Genomic DNA, 18,449 nt, shown 5'->3' on the forward strand with positions numbered 1-18,449 from the left:
GCAAAGCCACTCCTGCCATTTACAAGCGGGAAAGAATATCACCCAAGTGAGTTTTGTCTTTTAAGTGACACAAAGCCTTTTTGAAATTATAATACTAACCTCAAAAATAATGATGGGTGGGTCAAACTCATAACACAAACTAATACAATAATAATATTGGACATAATCTTAATCACCAAAATGTCCAGGGTGCCACCATGGATGGATTACTGAACAGGCTCACTGGGCACAGGCCCAAGAGGCCCAAAGTGTCAGGGGGCCTCCTGGCCTTCATCTGCAAAATGTCACTTAAATGAACACGTACCAACCAGGAAAGAGATGCAAAGTAACTGCAAAAATGGGCAAAACAACCATAAAGAGACAGAGACACAACAAAAAAGAGACAAAACCACCACAAATCCATGTGTCTTGTAGGGAGAGATGGTGGGGTTATTTGTGTGTCTGTGCCCAGGGGCCTATTGCCTCATAATCCACCCATGGATGCCACATCAGCAAAGGCCTTCAAACCCCTATAACAGGCCAGTAGTTACGAACTTTGTGACCCGTCAAAATGACGTAATATCTGCTTGCAAACCTCTCATCCCCTGCTCAGTGGTTGCTTGTGTTTAGGCTACATCCAGTTAATACAGGAACGTCTGTTTAGCAGAAATGATCACCTCAAGGCCCCTCAAATTTCTCTCACAACTCTCTCTCTCTCTCATGTTTAGGCAACCTTGCTCGTTCAGACTCACGTTTCTATTTTGTTTTTTTAAATTTGAATATTTAGGGTAATGAATCATGAAATTCATAACTTTGATTATGTCATCTGATTTAGCATTTGTACGTACCTGGCACTGTGCTGATGGTTTAGAAACAGCCCTCACGGCCTAACATCACTTAGAAAGTGAGGAAAATATAACTGGAGAGTTAAATTCATTTAAAATTTAACAAAACCTTTTGTCTGCTCGTGATAAATTTATTAAGCGGTTGGGTTGCGTTGGGACAGTACAAAACACTACATATCCGGTTGGAGATTTCAAAATAAAATCTCTAATGAACTTCGCTATCCATCTTCTAGCCAAAAGTACACTGATTAGTTAAAGTTAAGAGTTTCTAGTAAATGGTGGTAAAACACAACCACGTGTTCATCTTTAAAGTATGCTACTCTGTGGATAAGGCACCCACAATCAAATATTTAATTATTCAAAGTATTTTATTTTGACGGCACAGTCGCTCAGCTTCCGGTATTTCTCTTCCGCTAGCCGTCCAACTTGACATGTATCCATGGCAACCACTGTAGCTACAGCAGGTCCGGTCTTCTCACAGGGCATCCCGTTACCTTCTCTAGAGGCTATGAGCAGAGGAAATGACAGCAGCGACTTATGGGGAAATAAAACGTCATAAAAAAAATGAGTGTCACTGAGTTGTTTTAGTTCTTGAGTTGTTTTGGGGAGTCATGACGCCATCACAGAGAGCACGGTACGGATGCGAAGCGGCGCGAAACGCTAAATGGAGAATGGCAGGTGAGTCGATGGCCGGATTGATGGAGTTTACCTACGGTAAAAACATTTATTTATTTAAAAACTTTATGAAGTGTAATAAATTTACCAAGAGTAATTACATTTAATTCAATTTAATAAAAAAAATCTATTTATGCACTTGTTTTGGTTTCTTTCTTTTCTATTCTAGTCAGGACTTTCTGTGACAAATAATAATCTGTGTTTAAACTTGAATGGCTAACCTGTCTGTAACCTGCTAGTGTAACTTTTTTAAGATGATAAAGAATCACAATTACCTTTATTGGACAAGTATGTGTACACATCCAAGGAATTCCAGCCCATTTTTTTCTGTTTTGCATTGTTCTTAGGTATTTACACATAAATACATAGGTGTAGATTTTGGGGGGACGCAGGGGAAACTTCCCCCTCAATATTTAGAACATGTGCCTTTGCCCCCAGTAAAAACATAAAAGCTGGACTGGACTTTTATACCATAAACGGATGCAGAAAATACACAAATTTGTGCTTAAAATCTAAGTAAAAATGCAGGAAATTAAGTGTCTGATTCTCAGAATTTTCTGGCAAAGGACCCCTGTTTCATGTGTGTCTTCTCCAAAATTGAACCAAAACCTACACCCTTGCATAAATAGACATAAAAGCTAGGAACAAGGACAACAAATCTACACAAATATTTTTGGGGAAAAAAGAGGTTTTTATATAAATAATATAAGATTGTGATCCCATCTGAGCAGTGAAACATGTAAAATATTATGGTTTATCTGTGTTATTACAATAAGAAAGGTCTTGACTTCATAATGGTAGACCCCCCCAACACAAACACAAACACACACTCACACTCACACTCACAAAGACCCTCTGAGGTCCCAGCAACCCCAAGAAAAGGCTGATTACGTATTTCTTGACCGGCCACAGCTGGCTCTTTATGAAATGTTTGAGCTTTTTTCTGCGTCCACTGCGAAAAGCTTTTATTGTTAAATGTGTGTGTCTGTGTGTGTGTGTGTGTTTTGTTGCTCATTCTCAGGGGGGGCAGTGGTGTCTTGTTAAAAGGGGTCACTAGTCATATTGGAGGGTCTTGTGTTTCTGTCTGTTGTTCTTCATCTGGAAACAAAACAAAAAACGAACCCCCCACCGACTGGACGGATACCATCTCTCTGTCTCCCTCGGTGCCAGAAAGTGAAACGTCAAAGATGCTGTGTGTCTCTAATGCTTCATTAATCATGCAGATTCGGCTGAGCCCTAACCAGGTCACGCAAGCTTTTGTTAGGTTGTGTGTGTGGGTTTGCATGACTTAAGGAAGCCTAAATAATTCAGCCGGTGGGGCAAGGTGCTTGAAGAATCTCAAATGGCCCTTGCACTCCATGTGATGGAAAACACTCAAATCTGATCAGCCGGATTTGTTTTCACACATGCGCGCACACTAACACAGGATGAGGAACTGGTGTTGTATTACTTATGAGTTTTCCTTTGTGTACAAGTCTAGAAGAAACAATGTGATGACATTAGTGGGATTAAGTACACTTTCAATAATCCAGCTCTTGCTTTCTGTCTTTGTGTGTTGACCCCTGTCCTCCTTTTATCCGTTCTCCAGCTCCTCCCGTCCCCTTGTTGAAGCGTGCTGGTGGGGCACCCCAGCCATGGCCCATACACCCTACAGCACAGGTCCACAGGTCCCACTTCCCGCCTCCTGCTCCTCCTCCTCACCTTCCTCTCTTCCATACCCGCCATGCAGAGGAGAGCGCAGAGAGACCCCATCTGGTCACCATCATCCGCCCCTGTGCTCACAGTACACTACGCAAGGTGAACTCACTATCAGTTTGAAATAAGACTCAGCTCAGATTTGTAAATGATATTTATGTTATGGAAAATATTACTTTATCTCTTCATCTTCAGAAAAATGTGTTCATTAAATTCTGGGCGAAGTGGGTGCAATACGTAAGATCCTTACGCCCTGATTTTGTGGCGGTATCTTACAAAAGGCCCTAAGATATTTAGTCAAGCAAACCTTATTGACTGCATCTGTCGACTCCCCGACATATGGCACTCATATGTACACTTAATCTCTCCCAAAATGTTCTACACAGTTCTTAAACTGTGAAAAAATATGGCACTCAGTCATCAAAACATTGAGAACCCCTGATCTACGAGTTTTGTCTCAAAATGCTGAAAAATGGTAAATTTAGCTGTTAAGTTTCTAAGAAATGTCTCCTTACCCAAGACCCCCCATGGAGGGTTGGGTTGATGAAGGTGTAGATTGAAAATGGTCCTCCCCAATGTTAAATATATGATTACGGCCCTGGTTTATATGTTGTAACTAAAGGCTTTATCAATGGTTAATAAATATTTTACTGGTATGTCATTGATTAGTTATAAGGTGTTAATAAGACAGTGTTTGGGTTGAGAGGTTGAGGATGTTTACCCTTTCTATTTGGTAATATAAAGTCATAATGTTTGTAACACACTGACAAGCCCTCATGGGTGTTTCACTTGCTAATAAGTCTTTCAGCCTGCAGTTATGAATGTTAACAAATGGTAAATGAATGGATTATTTTGGAGAAGGTGTGTTGCAGTTTGGCTGTCCATAAGAGAGCTAGAAATACACCAAAATGACCCTGAACCAGGCAAAGGGGCTTTTTACAACCTGGCAACCCAAATGTTGCTCTCATTAGTAGCATATCTAGAGAAAAGACATGGGAATTCATTTCATAACCTTGCTGTAAATTTTGTCTCTCTGTCCTCAAGGTGACAGTCCTTCTGAACCGTAGAGGTGTGGTGTCCTTCGAGCAACTGCTATTGGATATCTCTGAGGCATTGGGCTTTCCTCGCTGGCACAGGGCCAGAGTCACACGCCTGTACACGACCCACGCTCGAGAGGTGAGGCTCAATCACAGCTGCATTAACCCTACTAGGGAACCTCGAGGCAAAGATGATCTGATGGGCCCCTTTTAACCACTCTCACAAATCTCCCACATCTGCGTTATGTACCTGCCTCCCAGGTTTACTGTAAGGTGCAGGGAATATGACACATGAAAGCACAAAATCAAAAATATATGAAGGTTTTGACAGTAAATTTTGACACATGGACCCTCCTAATGACAGAGCCTGAAGATGAGGTGGAACACACCTTTAAGCCCTTTGCCATGTCAGCTGCTCTCATGCAAATGCTCAATTTAAATCACTCAAACAAGTTGATACATGGTGGACCTGGAGCTTTCAAGGTTCCTGAAGTGATGGGGCCCCGGGCCATTGTCACTCTTTGTCCTGCTCTGCCCGGTTGGTAATCCAGTTTGGGACTTAACACTCACTGGTTTTCAGGTGACATCCATCTAATGAGTGGGGCAAATAAATCAAAAGGGCGGCACAGTAAGCTGAAATAACGGGATATTTGGACATCATCCCAATGAGAATTTAGAAATATCATGCTCCCAATTTGCATGCAATGATGCAACAAGATTCTCAAAATCAAATGACCTGGGAGCCACTCTGTGTTCTCTCCTAGAAGCCCCACTTCTTTCTGCTTCTTTCTGCTTTACAGAAAGAAATCTTGAGTGTGATTTCCGGAAAGAGACATTGCTGTTAAATTTTTCAAATGGTGCTTTGAGCACCACAAGCCAAGTGCCATCTAGTTTCATTGTATTAGAGAGAAGGCAGACATCTCCAACACTCAGCAACTCACACCAAAATAATCTAGGTTGATAAATAGCACTACAGGTAAGAGGAAAAATATCTAGTCTTGAGTTTTGGGTGAACTGTTCCTTTAAATCACAACTTAATCTCTTTTTCTTCAATAGGTGAAAGGTGTATGTGATTTCTTCCGAGGCGAGGTGGCCTTCCTGGCGCTGGGGAAGGCTCGTCCAGAACTGAGCAGTGTGCAGGAGGCTCTGGAGGAGCTGTTTCCAGAACATTCCCATTACCGGGCCGATGCACTGCGGGCCTGGGAGAAAAGACTTCGCCCAGCACCAGATAAAGCAGCTAAGGCTGACAGTGGATACAGTGAGGGGACAGACAGCAGCGAGACACACACTAACCAAGACACAAATACACATGTCAAAAATCATACTAATACACACACAAGTACACAGCTGCCTCACCGTGTTGACACACACCAGCCTGAAAACCATAACTCAGATGTTCAGAAGTGTCATAAAAAGATTTCATGCAGGAAACCTGCTCACCTCCCCAACCACCTGCAGAGACTCCGTGTGAGGGGCGGGGTCAAGGAGCGACAGCCGTCTGTCAATGGTCCGTTCAAACATGAGGAAGGTCTTAGAGAAGCAGACGTACCCTCTCCTACACTGTGTGAAGACTGCTTAGCAAGGAGAGTTAAACATCAGGGTCCAGAGCGACTCAATCCACTGTCAGGGAGAGTCCCACTTCCTCCTGTGTCGAGGAAGCAGAAAGGAAGTTCTTATGTAGAACAGGAAGTGAGAAAACTCTACGTTCACATCAGCCCTCCACCTCCTCAGCCAATCAGAGGAGACAAGGAAAAGAGTGTTGCCTATTTAGTTTCAAACCCACTTCCAGATGTGGGTCAAGTCCACGAGGAGAAACAGCAGAGGGCGACCTTTGACCTTCCCTCAGATGGCAGTGATGTCACCCTGACAGATATTGAGCGTTGCTATGAAATTGGACGTGTGGTCGGCGACGGCAACTTTGCAGTAGTGCGAGAGTGCTGCCGACGTGACAATGGCCAAACCCTCGCCGTGAAGATTGTCGAACGCTCCAAGCTGATCGGTCGAGAGCACATGATGCAGAACGAGCTGAGCCTCCTGGGAAGCCTCTGTCACCCTCGCATTGTGCGGCTGTTTGCGCACCACCACACACACACTCACTTGTACCTGGTGATGGAGCTGGTGAGCGGGGGTGATCTGTTTGAGGCCATCAGTGAGAGGGGGAAGTTTCCGGAGGCAGAGGCGGGACTGATGGTGTCAGATGTAAGCGAAGCACTGAACTACATCCATTGCAAAAGTATCGTCCACCGAGACCTCAAACCAGAAAACCTGCTGGTAAGTATCAGACAGACACAAAATACCTACAAAATCAGGCAAGACAACAAGACTTCATCAAACTTATCGTGAAATGGCCAAGCTAGAGTGTTAGCACCCTGTCACCAAAACAAACACCATATCCTTCACTGATGACATCTTTTCCTATTACATCCTTGTCGAGGTGCATCAGCATTAACATAACAAAATATGTGTTCAAATGCGTCCCAGACGTCCTCGGCAAGTGGCTTGAGTGATTAGATAACATTTAAACTTCTATTCAGCGCTTTATACTTGTGATCTGATTGCCCAAGGTGTATTTTAAAGCATGTTTCAAAAGGGTCAATGATTTTGATAGTTCCGTGTGAATCTGTACGTGATGATTGCATCTTTAAAAATTATACTGTTGGCATACTTTTTTTGTAAATGAGATATTCATTTTAAAAATTCTCCTCATAGTGGCTTTAATATTTAACCATTTGAAACCTGAGCAAACTGGCTTGGTTTCTTTCAAAAACACAGAAAGGAGGAAATAAATAATGAAAGAAAAATGACCCAAAAAATTAGCAACAAATTAGTAAAAAGATAAAACTAAAAACATAAAAATTTGTTTAAAAAAGAAAAAAAAACTGGAAAGGGGACTTAAAAAATATAATAATGTTGTGGCATCATTTTAAATATAAAATAATGATAATTATACATAGATTTCCCCTAGCTTTTTAAAAATAATTTTCTAAATCTCATAATTTTTTTTTGCAATTTGTGGAACATTTTTTATCAAGTTGGTCACTGCCTTTTTCCCCATGTTTTTGAAAGAAATTGCATCAATTTGCTCAGGGTTTAAATGTTGAAATACTTGCAAAAGGGGTCTGAAAGCAGCACAAGAAAAGGTGATGTCCCTCCAGGTTTCAAAGGTTTAAAAAGCAAATTTATTCAATATATTTATTTATTTGTCTCATAATGTTATATATTCAAAATTGGCTTTAAAGAAAGTTTTTCTATATTATTTTCCATTAAATTAGAACAAAAATGATAAAAACTGAGGTCAATATTCTGCAAAACTAAAAATACATGACAGTGTCAGTAACACAAGTTTTTATAGCGAGCGTGTGGGTGCCCTCGGAGACATTTGATTATTGAAATATAGTCTCAACGCCTCCGTGCCTGACTCTGTTTCTGTCTGTGTCTTGTCTTGCTTGTTCTCTCTCAGATAGAGCGTGTGGCTGCTGGCATCTGCAGGCTGAAGCTGGGAGACTTTGGGCTCGCCATGATTGTGACTGAACCAGTCTACACGATATGTGGCACACCCACATATGTAGCTCCAGAGATTCTCTGCGAGGCAGGTTCGTGCTGTTTGCTGCAGAAATCACTACTTTACCAAAAAAAATTTAAAACTCTAACACTTCTGTTCTTGTTAATTTCTGATATAATTTTGAGTGGTATTTTCAAAATTAAAGGAGTATGTGTAAGATTTAGAGGGACTCAGTGCCATCTAGTGGTGAGGATTACAGATTGCAACCAGCTGAAACTTCTCCTGGTTAGAATTCCTTCAGTGTTGTTCAGGAGCTTTTTACAAGGAGCCAAATTATCCACATGGGTCTATTTTCAAATGTGAAAGGCCCTATCTAGAGCCAGTATTTGGTTTGCCCATGCTGGGCTACTCTAGAAACACATGGCGGTATCCATAGACAAGGACCTTCTCCCTATGTAGATATAAATGTCTCATTCTAAGGTAACAAAAACACAACAATTCTTATTTTCAGGTGATTATAAAGAAAACACACTTGCGATATTATATTATATTCCTGCTGATACAACCCCCTAAATTCTACACACTGGACCTTTAATTGCGGTTTGACCCAACAGGTTATGGAGTTGCAGTGGACATATGGGCTCTGGGTGTTATTCTCTACATCCTGCTGTGTGGATTTCCACCATTTCGCAGTCGGGATCGGGACCAGGAAGAGCTGTTCCAGCTAATAAAACAGGGACAAATCCACTTCCTGTCCCCCTACTGGGACCCCATCTCAGAAGGTGAAAAGTACAGAATAATAAAGTGTGCAATCACAAGCAACTAAATATACACTCTGCTTATTATTAATATGTATGTGTGTGTTTGTGTGCAGAAGCCAGAGGCCTTGTCAGAGCTCTGCTTCAGTCAGACCCCACAGCGAGGCTGACGGCAGAGCAGACCTTGCTGCATCCCTGGGTGAAGGCTATGGCTTCAGTTTGCAGGCAGAGGGCACTCTCAGACAAAACTCAGAGAGAGACAACAGATACTGGAGCAGGACCAGACAAGTTGAGACAAGCCCAGAGGCTGGCTCAGATCAATGCAGCAGAAACAGTGATGGACAAAACACCAGGACACACCAGTAGCGAGGGAGAAAAAGAGTTTAGTAAACCTGACGAGAGACAAGGTGAGATGAACACAGTTAGAGGACAAGATGCGGACAAACCAACACAAGTGCACACACCTTCAGAGGCCACACCTGGTCAGCAGAGACCAGAGTGCACCCCTACAGTTTCTGCCTCACCCAGCAGACCAGAAATACAGGATCCAGGTCCCCTAAACTGTGATCCTGGCGGCCCAATGAGCCAGAGAGTTGAACTCAATGAACTCAGTGCCCCCCCCTGTCCAAACAGAGCTTCCATCCCAGATTACGACACAATCGAACCAGAACGGCCAACAGCAGTCACCTCCATCTTCACCACCTAATACAGCACAAACCAGAGCGGGTCACCAGAACATCGCCTCCACCCTGCCCAACCCCACCACAACCACTGTCCAAAACCACCCAGCCGAACACTATGACGAGCCGAACTCTCACACTACCACCACCCACCTACCCACGCAGTCTTGACCTCAATGTCAATCTCCTGTTTAACCGTGTGATTAGATCAGGGTCATCACTTTCATTGTTCCGGACAATACCGCAGATTTCCTGCCAGCTGAACCCTTGAACGACCTGCAGATGATGTGATTTACTCTCCTGGGATTGAATAGGGTCTGATTGATGAGGCAAAATAAATCTCATAAATGTGCGTAATCCATGTATCCTGCAATCACAAACTGATGACGAGACGTTGTGTAATGACCAAGGTATGAGGACAGGAAGTGGAGACACAATGTGAGCACTGTGTTGAAATGAATGGAGTCGATCATGTAGGATTTAATTTAAATGTAAACATACAGTATTTACAGTTTGTCAGTGTTTCTAATGTTGTGTATTCATGAAAATACTTTTAAGTACATTTCTGAAGTTGTTTTTTTTTCTTCTGCAAGCCATGTTTGACTCGATGTGGTATGTTATCGTGTCCGCCATTACGAGTGGTATCTATTTTTGATTGCTTGTGGGGCGACACTGACGGACTTCCCCTTTAAGTCAATTCCTAGAAGTCTGTGCAAGGCTTGTTTATCCAGCAACATTTGTTTACTACATGTTCATGAACTAAAAATACCTGTACCAAGAACTTTTCCTTTAAGTCCCCGTAAAGTTTGCCATATTTACTAAACTCTTGAATGCCACCTCTCTGACAGTGTGTTTATTGTGTATATTTTGGCAACAAACTACTGCTTATTTGAATCAATAACCCTGGCACTGTTATCTTGTGACGGCAAACAGATAGCAAATTAATGTGTGGTAAAATTCAGTGGAGAATAATGGCCATTCAGGCCAGTGTGAGACCACATACAGCTACTGGCTGAGCTGTGTGTGCATAGCTGAGGGTGGTATGTCTCACTGCCATTCCACACAGACCAAATAAGGCATATCTGTCTGTCCAATGGGAGTGGTTAGCCCTGTCCCTGCCGATTGCAGACAGCTGACACTTTGACATCCTGCCCCACCTATACCAAGCACACACACATACACACACATACACACACAGCCCCCCATCCAGTACGGCAACACAAATGCACCCCTCCCAGCCCTTGAGGCAGCTAATCCACATATCTGGGGCACTGATGGGATGAATAAGCTTATAGATGACCTAGTATCAGTGGCCAAGGTTAGCTGAGGCTTTCTTCGATCACCCTGTTTTTCTGGCTGAATTATTTATGCACAAACACTGGGCCCCTCACGACCAGTTGAACCACGTTGATAGAAAACAGCCACATGGCAGCAAAAACAATGTCTTTTTGTTAAAAGTTTTTCATGTCACAGATTATTTAAGGTGTTATAACAACTTGTAGACGTGGTTTATAAACACTGCATGTGTATAAAGGATGCGTGCCTCTGTCGGAGTGGCCTAAATTTGTCGCATATCAGTTTTTGGTCACCTTTCAAGTCCTGCCATACACTGACCCGCAGGTGCTCACCACGCATGCGCCGTGTAAAACTCTTTAAATACCCCAAGTCATCTGCCACAATAAAACATTCCGCTGTCAGCCAACACACGGCTGTAGTGAAGTAGTCTCAGGCACACAGAGGCCGTTACAGATACACGCAAAAAATACTTACTTTTAAATACTTCTATTATTAGAAACGATTGAGAGCCTGCCTGACTAATAACGAGTGTGACCTGGAGTCGTAAAGGCTGTGCAGGGTGAAGTCGGGGGAGACGGACAGGAAAAAAACAAAGATGGCTGTGTAACCAGAGAGACGAGTCCCAGCAGAACTCTCTCTAACGGCAGCTTTAATCACCGACAGGTCCCGTGGGTCCCTTGGACAGTCAGCCGGTACCGGAGCAGGGACGTTAGATGAGCAGCCGAGCTGGGCCGCCGGTGTACATCGTTGTAATCTGCTGTCATTGCGAATAACGGCGTCGAGAGTACAACAACAGCTGAGAGCCGCCTGAGTTGTTTTTGTTCTGCCTGGGCAAAGCGAGAGGACTGCTGTGTTTTTGTCAACGTAGCTAGCCGCATAGTCTGCTAGCCTCACTGTAAGTCAACAAAACTAGTCAACGTTTAATTGAGTCATAATTACATTTTGCACATGCTCTCGTTATTACACAATCATTGGCTTGTTAAATTCCAAGTTCGTAAGTGGAGGGTGGCATTATTTTTAATAATAAGTTAGCCTGCATTCCTTTCTGACAGCCTGCTGCCGTAGCGTTAGCCTAGCTAACGTTAGCTAGCTGTCAGCTGACCGTTAGCTTGACAGGTTGTAAGCTAGCCCTGAGCTAACCTGCTTATATTTCGGGCTCAGCCTGGTCGCGGCAGGTACATCTCAGAAATCTCTAGACAGTCATCGCCATGTCTTCACTGGAAGAGAGAGACGTGGGCGTTGTGGCCGCCCCTGGCTCCTCCTCGGCCGGCATGGGGGTCGGGGCCGTGGGGGCAGCGGTGGAGGCTGTCGCCGGGGTCGCAGCCATGCAGGAGGAGGTCGGGATACGGCGAGAAGGGCCCGAGCCAGACGCAGACGAGCCACCCAAGAAGAGGGTGAGATTGCCCGAGGGAGAGTCAGGAAAGCTGGAGGAGAGACTGTACTCAGTGCTGTGCTGCACCGTGTGCCTAGACTTGCCCAAGGCGTCTGTATACCAGGTAAACGTGGTGTCAATCACAACACTTCCCCTCATAACCCTAAACCTACTGTCAAACAACAGTAAACAAGCTGCACCTCACACTAGAAACTCCCCATGTGTCCCAACCTCCGAGCTCACAGACGACCTGTTGAATGTGTTGGCCAGCTCCATTTATTATTAGTGATGTTAGACTGAACACAGGCCCCAAGCTGAGCCATGAGGCTGAGAGACCAGACACACCCAGGCCGAGTGGCCAGCTGTACTGTGAATTATCCTCAAACAACCCTCAGCAAAAACCACATTCCCAAACCCCACATCCAACATCCAGATCTCAACCAAAACCTAAAATTTAATTAATAATCTCCTGCCCTTCCCTTTGATCCACCCCAACATTCACCTTAGTGACCTCAAACTGCTCTCTTCAATGTCAAGTGAACACATTTGTAATTAATAATTGTTCAGGTGGTCTTAAACATTTACATGCCCTTCTGCACCATGCAGCCCACATGTTCTCGGCAGTCATTTAACATTTATTAACAATACTGTGTAAACACATGCTCTTTCCATACACAATCTTCTGCCCTTAACATACATGCATATCAATTAAAAAGCACAACAAGTAAAATATTAGGCCTGTTAATCCATATACCCACCAAACTTTGTCAATATTTACATAGAAAAGTATGCAACCCCCGATCTCTCTCTATAAAAGTATTTCTTAAGTTGTACTCTGGCTTTTATATATTTCCATTTCTGTCACTATTGTAATGTGAAGCTGAAGCTAAGCCATTATTTTAACTTATATTGAATTAAAATAGACAAAGGAAATACACCTAGCCTTAGCCAAACATGTCTGATGACATTTCCCCCAAATTGTGTTGATTTTAATATAAAGTAGAATCCTAAAATAGTCTCTAAATTTTTTTTCAAGCAGTCCCAAGTAAAAACCACAACTGTAACAAATTATAATCACATTTTTGTCATAACATTCAACAAGAAAAGTTTACTTTCAATTTTCCAGCTTGCACTAACGCAAGTATTTTTTGTCGTTTTTGTCACTGTAATGATTTTCTCCACTTTCCTCGTACATTTTGTGTGACTGTCACCTCACCTTTTTCCCCACCACAGTGTACCAATGGACACCTGATGTGTGCAGGCTGTTTCATCCACCTCCTGGCTGACTCTCGTCTCAAGGAGGAGCAGGCCACATGTCCCAACTGCAGGTACGCCCAGTTAGCTGTAGACAGGAGCACTTCCTGAATCTTGAAATACAAACTAGCTCTTTAGTCCAATCAGAAGAGTCATTTACTTTAGTTGATGATTGTTGGTCTGAGCATCACTGTGGATATTGACACATCTAAATATGATAATTGTTTATACACACATTTGAGTGCTCCCACACTGCTGTGTCAAAACAGTTTTGCAGCCTAATAATTTAGATAGAATACTTTTTGTCCAGTTAAATAAATGATCTAGAAAATTGGATTTGTGTCTGTCAGTTCTGAGTCAGGTATGTATGTAAATAGCAATTAGAGCATCGAAAAAACATAAATACAATTGAGCTAAGGCAAGCAGAGAATGATGTTAAACAGTAGGAAAAACAGTGATGCAGTGATGACCGTAAGATGCCCCCAAAAGCCACTCTGGGCTCTTTAAGTCAGTGGTTCCCAACTGGTCCAGCCACAGGGTCCAGATTTCTTCTTCTAGTTCAAGGTCCAAACAGTTTAATATATTCAGCATCATACTTGTGTTTGGCCATGTTGTTGAGCTAGTTTGTTGTCTCTGTTAAGTAGCCGTCCATTAGAGGCCGTTTACACGTTGCCGGCTATTTTTAATAGCCGGCTACATTTCACCGTCTCCGTTTTCAAAAAGATCTTCGTTTACACTTACCCATGTATATATACACAAGAGCATGCCAAACCTGTAGGTGGCAGTGTAACGAGAAGCTCAAGCCTTCCATGTATCCATTGTCACCATAGCAACATAGGTCGCTTTATCCAATATCTCCGGTCGCACTTTTGACACAGGCGCAAGTTCCGGCGCATACTGTGATGTCGACTGCCTATAACTCCGTTTATCTCAGTTTACATGCAAACGCGCAACCGGAGTTTTCCAAAATCTCCACTCAGTTTTTAGAAAGACTCATTTTCAGAAGAGAAATCTCCGTTTGCGTGTAAACAAAGGGCACAAACGAAGGAAGATGTCTCCGTTTATCAAAATCACCGTGTACGTGTAAACGGCCTCTTAGTCCCTCGCTCTACAGCAGGAAACGGTACCGTATTTGAAAATAAACTGTGTTTTTTACAAACTTAACATGTTCAAAAGTCACTTAAGATCCATTCAGAATGGACCGGAATCCCACTTTTGGGCCACAACCCACCAGTTGAGAACCAGTGCTCTAAGTGAATATAGTTCTTAGAATCAAAATGTATTGTTAGTTACAACATAACTTTACGAAATTACTTTTATCACTGATGCATAGGCACAGGAAAAACAACTCAACACAACTGTCCAGCAGTTGAGAAAAGCATAATGTCATGGTTGTGCATACTTCACCAACTTGCTTTAACATTCTTCACATACCACAAATGTTACATATACACTGCTGCCCTGAGTTATGATTTGTGGTTGTCTTTGTGTAGGTGTGAGATCAGCAAGAACCTGTGCTGCAGGAACCTCGCGGTGGAGAAGGCTGTCAGTGAGCTGCCGACAGAATGCACCTTCTGCCTAAAACAGTTCCCCCGTTCCAGCTTAGAGAGACACCAGAAAGAGGAGTGCCAGGACAGGTATACACCACGTACACACTCAAAATGCACACATACACGAAAACATGTCCCAGTGGAGAGTTTTGGCAGCAGGGAAAGAACCCAAACTCAGATGAAACAGGAAGTTCAGTGATTTATTGTGCATAAATGTGCTTACAGGCAGGTGTTGGTAGGCAGGCAGATTCAGATTCCAAAGCACAAGGTACATGGCAACTAGGATGCAGTGTCAGAGGAACAAAGGATCTGAGCTGGTGTTTGCAGTGAGTGACTAATGAGGGAAGTGAGAACAGGTGAGCAGGTGCATGAGGAAGTCTGGTGAAAAAGTATGAGGGCATCTGGTGGACAGGTAGGAAACTGCAAGAAATGTTTTTAGGAAGCGATAAAGTGGGTACAGAGAGGAACAGACAGCTCTTTATCATCATGATATTTAACCGTTTGGAGCATTTTGACCAAAAATAAATAAGTTCGGAGTCTGAGTAGCAGGTTTTCCTTGATCTGACTTGCGAACTATGACAAAATCATGTCATATTCCACAGGTTGGAAAGACAGGATGGAGAGGGTACCAATGTCAGAAAAAAGACCTCGCAGTGCTTTCAGTGTTAGCTTGTTCATACTTATATTTTGGTAATAAACAAATATCTGTAATAACAGAGCAAAAGCTTACAGGTAGAGGTTATCAGCTTGATCCGCCATCTTGCTACCACTGTATAGTTTCATTGTATGTTATGCAACCCCCTCTGTTAATGACACATCCTTGATTACAATGATTGCTCTCAAAACTGGTGGAAATGCAGGCTGGTTTGCTCGATAGCAGCAAGGTTCCAAGAATCCTGAACTGACGCAGCTCAAGAACCAGAGCTAATGTGGTGGAAACGGGGACAGAGAGGCATAGTGTGACAGAACACAGTTTCCTAGCTAAGTAATCTCCTAAACTAGTGGTTCAACACTTGTGTGAAGAGCGTCTCAAAATGAGTTCCAGTCAGTTTCTCCAGAAATAACAGAAACTTTAATCAAGTCAGTTCAGGGTCTTTCAGTTTACAAAGTAGTTTAACAGAAACTTATCTAACACACACCTAAAACTACACTAACTCACCAGTACATATCCGTGGGCGTGTGTGCATGTGGTAACGGTATCACACGGGGTTAATTTGGGGAAGATGGGCGAGCATGTGACCTGCTACTTCTGAGGAGAGAAAAAAACAGCTGATTTGATTACAGAGTGTTTGTCTGTTGTCTGTGACGCTCATGCTGGGCCACATTTGCATGCATGAAATCCTATGGGGTTGTTGCTATAGCAACAGGTGACCCTGCTCAGGACAGCTGTGCCCGTGCTTATGTTGCCATGACAACGGCCACGGCAGTTAGCAGGTTTTTGGTCAGGTCAGGCTGAAAAGCGTGCAGGTCTCCTGTGAGGATCTGACTGCTTCTTACATAAATGTAATGTTGCTGTTCTCAGGAATGCCACCATTATGTTTTTTTAGGATAGTACACCCATCTGAAAATCAGACTCAGGATTTAATTTGCAGCAATTACAGTCAGTGATTACAGGTGTTTTAAAATACCTGACTACAGTATTTAACCACTTCCAGCTGCCTGATTATATAAGACAGAACTTTGTAGTTAACATGAGGTGAATGACGTCAGTGTGCTTTTAATTATCCTCGGTTCACCGCAGAGGCTAACTGGTACCTTTCACATTATTAATACCTCACTGTTACGTTTGAGAAAGGAACAGGTATTCATTGAACAGCACCTCAGTCCAGGTTGTGACTGATATAAATCCAAGTCTTTTCTTTCCTTGAGGTTGGCTTTCAGCACAGATGTATCATTAGTACAGTGTTAATTAGCCTAGGTTCACAGCCTAGGCTAATTAACACCTCTTGATATTATTAGTACCTTCCTCTTACTGCAGGAAAGTACATGTATTCATCACAAAGCACCTCTAATTTATATAAAGCCGTGTCTCTCCTTCCTCGAGTTTGTTATTTAACTCGCACTCGCCATTATGTTGCCAGGGTGACACAGTGTAAGTACAAGAGGATTGGCTGCCCTTGGCAAGGTCCGTTCCATGAGCTGCCAGCGCATGAGAGCGAGTGCTCCCATCCCACCAAGACTGGTACAGAGCTGATGGGAATACTGGGAGAGATGGACCAGAGCCACCGCAGAGACATGCAGCTCTATAACAGCATCTTCAGTCTGCTCTGCTACGAAAAGATCGGGTTCACAGGTACATGCAAACAGTCAATAAATGTCTGCCTGTGAAGTTTGTGAAATTATCTTTATGTAGCACATCCTCCTCTCACTTCAGATGTTATATTCCCCTCTCCTTCACTCCCATTTATTATCTCCTCCCCTCATGTTTCCATCCAGAGGTGCAGTTCAGGCCGTACCGCACCGATGACTTCATCACTCGTCTGTACTATGAAACACCGCGCTTCACCGTTCTCAACCAGACATGGGTGCTGAAGGCCCGCGTTAACGACTCTGAGCGCAACCCCAACCTGTCCTGCAAGCGCACCCTCTCCTTCCAGCTCATCCTCAAAAGCAAGGTACACACACTGCTCTGTCTGTTTGTGTTTATTTTTTGAAGTTTTTAGTATGCACTTGTTTTCACAAGGTGAAATAAAAGATTTAAGACTTCTTCTACAAACACGAAAGACTTAGTTCTCTCAGACTTTGGTCTCAAATTTGTTAAAATCTGTGTTAGTGAGCACTTCTCCTTTACCAAGAAAATCCATCCTCCTGACAGATGTGGCACATTAAGATGCTGATTAAACAGCATCATTGCTACACATTTGATTTAGGCTGATCAATAAAAAGCCACTCTATAATGTGTGGTTTCATCTTGAAAAATTACATTTATCAGGCACACAAAAATATTGATTTCACATGACTAGGGCTCCCTCGCTTGAGGCAGTGACTCTCCCCCAACTCTTCTCCGGGACGGGTGAGAGTCACTGCCTCAAGCGAGGGAGTTCAAGTATCTCGGGGTTTTGTTCACGAGTGAGGGTAGAATGGAGCGTGAGATGGATCGGCAGTCCAGAGCAGCTTCTGCAGTGATGCAGGAGGCGAAGCTTTCGATTTATTGGTTAATCTACGTCCCAACCCTCACCTATGGTCATGAGCTCTGACTAGTGACCGAAAGAATGAGATCACAGATACAAATGGCCAAAATGAGTTTCCTCTGTGGGGTGGCTGGGCTCAGCCTTAGAGATAGGGTAAGGAGCTCGGACATCCGGAGGGAGCTCGGAGTAGAGCCATTGCAGACCTGCCAACCTGTACGCATTTTGCGTAGCAAGTACGCAATTTTTTTTCATCTAAATACGCTGGTACGACTCGCCCCTCTAAACTACGCAAAAAGCTGCGGACATGTGAGTTCTGTGGCAAATGTGCACGTGCGGTACTCATGTCTGACAACACGATGCAGCAGCGTGGTGAAGCAGTTTCAGCCAGTCATTGTAGAAAAGCGGAGAATAACGAGTCTGCCGAACCTATAGCGTAACATCCCCGTCCCCCTCCTCCCTGCCTCCTCCTGCCCTCCGCCTCCCTCTCCGTCCTCCGTTCCCCACTTGCTGCAGTTGGCGCTTAAAAAGGTAAACTGTGTGTGTGTGTGTGTGTGTGTGTGAGTGAGTGTATTTTAGCCTTTATATATATCCATTGCAGATAGAGTAGGCCTGTATATAAGGAGGAATGCAATTATTTATACAGTTTAAACATGTAGCCAACAAATCTTTTGCAGC

The 18,449-nt window shown here is 43.4% G+C and overlaps 2 protein-coding genes across 2 annotated transcripts in view; both read left to right on the top strand.

Annotated features, from left to right (window-relative positions):
- The first annotated feature begins 1,327 nt into the window (after positions 1-1,327).
- On the top strand, positions 1,328-10,650 carry dclk3 (doublecortin-like kinase 3). The gene is made up of 7 exons (XM_050034246.1): positions 1,328-1,502; positions 3,088-3,296; positions 4,239-4,370; positions 5,288-6,502; positions 7,692-7,824; positions 8,348-8,515; positions 8,608-10,650. The coding sequence occupies exons 1-7, from the start codon at positions 1,436-1,438 to the stop codon at positions 9,195-9,197; spliced, it is 2,514 nt and encodes an 837-aa protein (XP_049890203.1). The 5' UTR covers positions 1,328-1,435; the 3' UTR covers positions 9,198-10,650.
- A 201-nt stretch (positions 10,651-10,851) lies between these two features.
- zftraf1 (zinc finger TRAF-type containing 1) overlaps positions 10,852-18,449 on the top strand; it is a 16,029-nt gene continuing 8,431 nt past the window's right edge. The window contains exons 1-6 of the mRNA XM_050034462.1: positions 10,852-11,362; positions 11,629-11,963; positions 13,073-13,167; positions 14,587-14,730; positions 16,725-16,936; positions 17,080-17,258. Coding sequence (XP_049890419.1) covers positions 11,676-11,963; positions 13,073-13,167; positions 14,587-14,730; positions 16,725-16,936; positions 17,080-17,258 — 918 coding nt within the window. The 5' untranslated portion in view covers positions 10,852-11,362; positions 11,629-11,675. The remainder of the gene's footprint in view (positions 11,363-11,628; positions 11,964-13,072; positions 13,168-14,586; positions 14,731-16,724; positions 16,937-17,079; positions 17,259-18,449) is intronic.

Source organism: Epinephelus moara, chromosome 22, assembly GCF_006386435.1.
Source record: "Epinephelus moara isolate mb chromosome 22, YSFRI_EMoa_1.0, whole genome shotgun sequence".
Lineage (NCBI taxonomy): Eukaryota > Metazoa > Chordata > Actinopteri > Perciformes > Serranidae > Epinephelus > Epinephelus moara.

Excerpts from the sequence above, each read along its gene's own strand:
- dclk3 (XM_050034246.1), top strand. The coding sequence starts at position 1,436 with ATGACGCCATCACAGAGAGCACGGTACGGATGCGAAGCGGCGCGAAAC. Across the intron at positions 1,503-3,087 it reads CGCTAAATGGAGAATGGCAG|CTCCTCCCGTCCCCTTGTTG; the intron begins GTGAGTCGATGG and ends TCCGTTCTCCAG. Across the intron at positions 6,503-7,691 it reads TCAAACCAGAAAACCTGCTG|ATAGAGCGTGTGGCTGCTGG; the intron begins GTAAGTATCAGA and ends GTTCTCTCTCAG.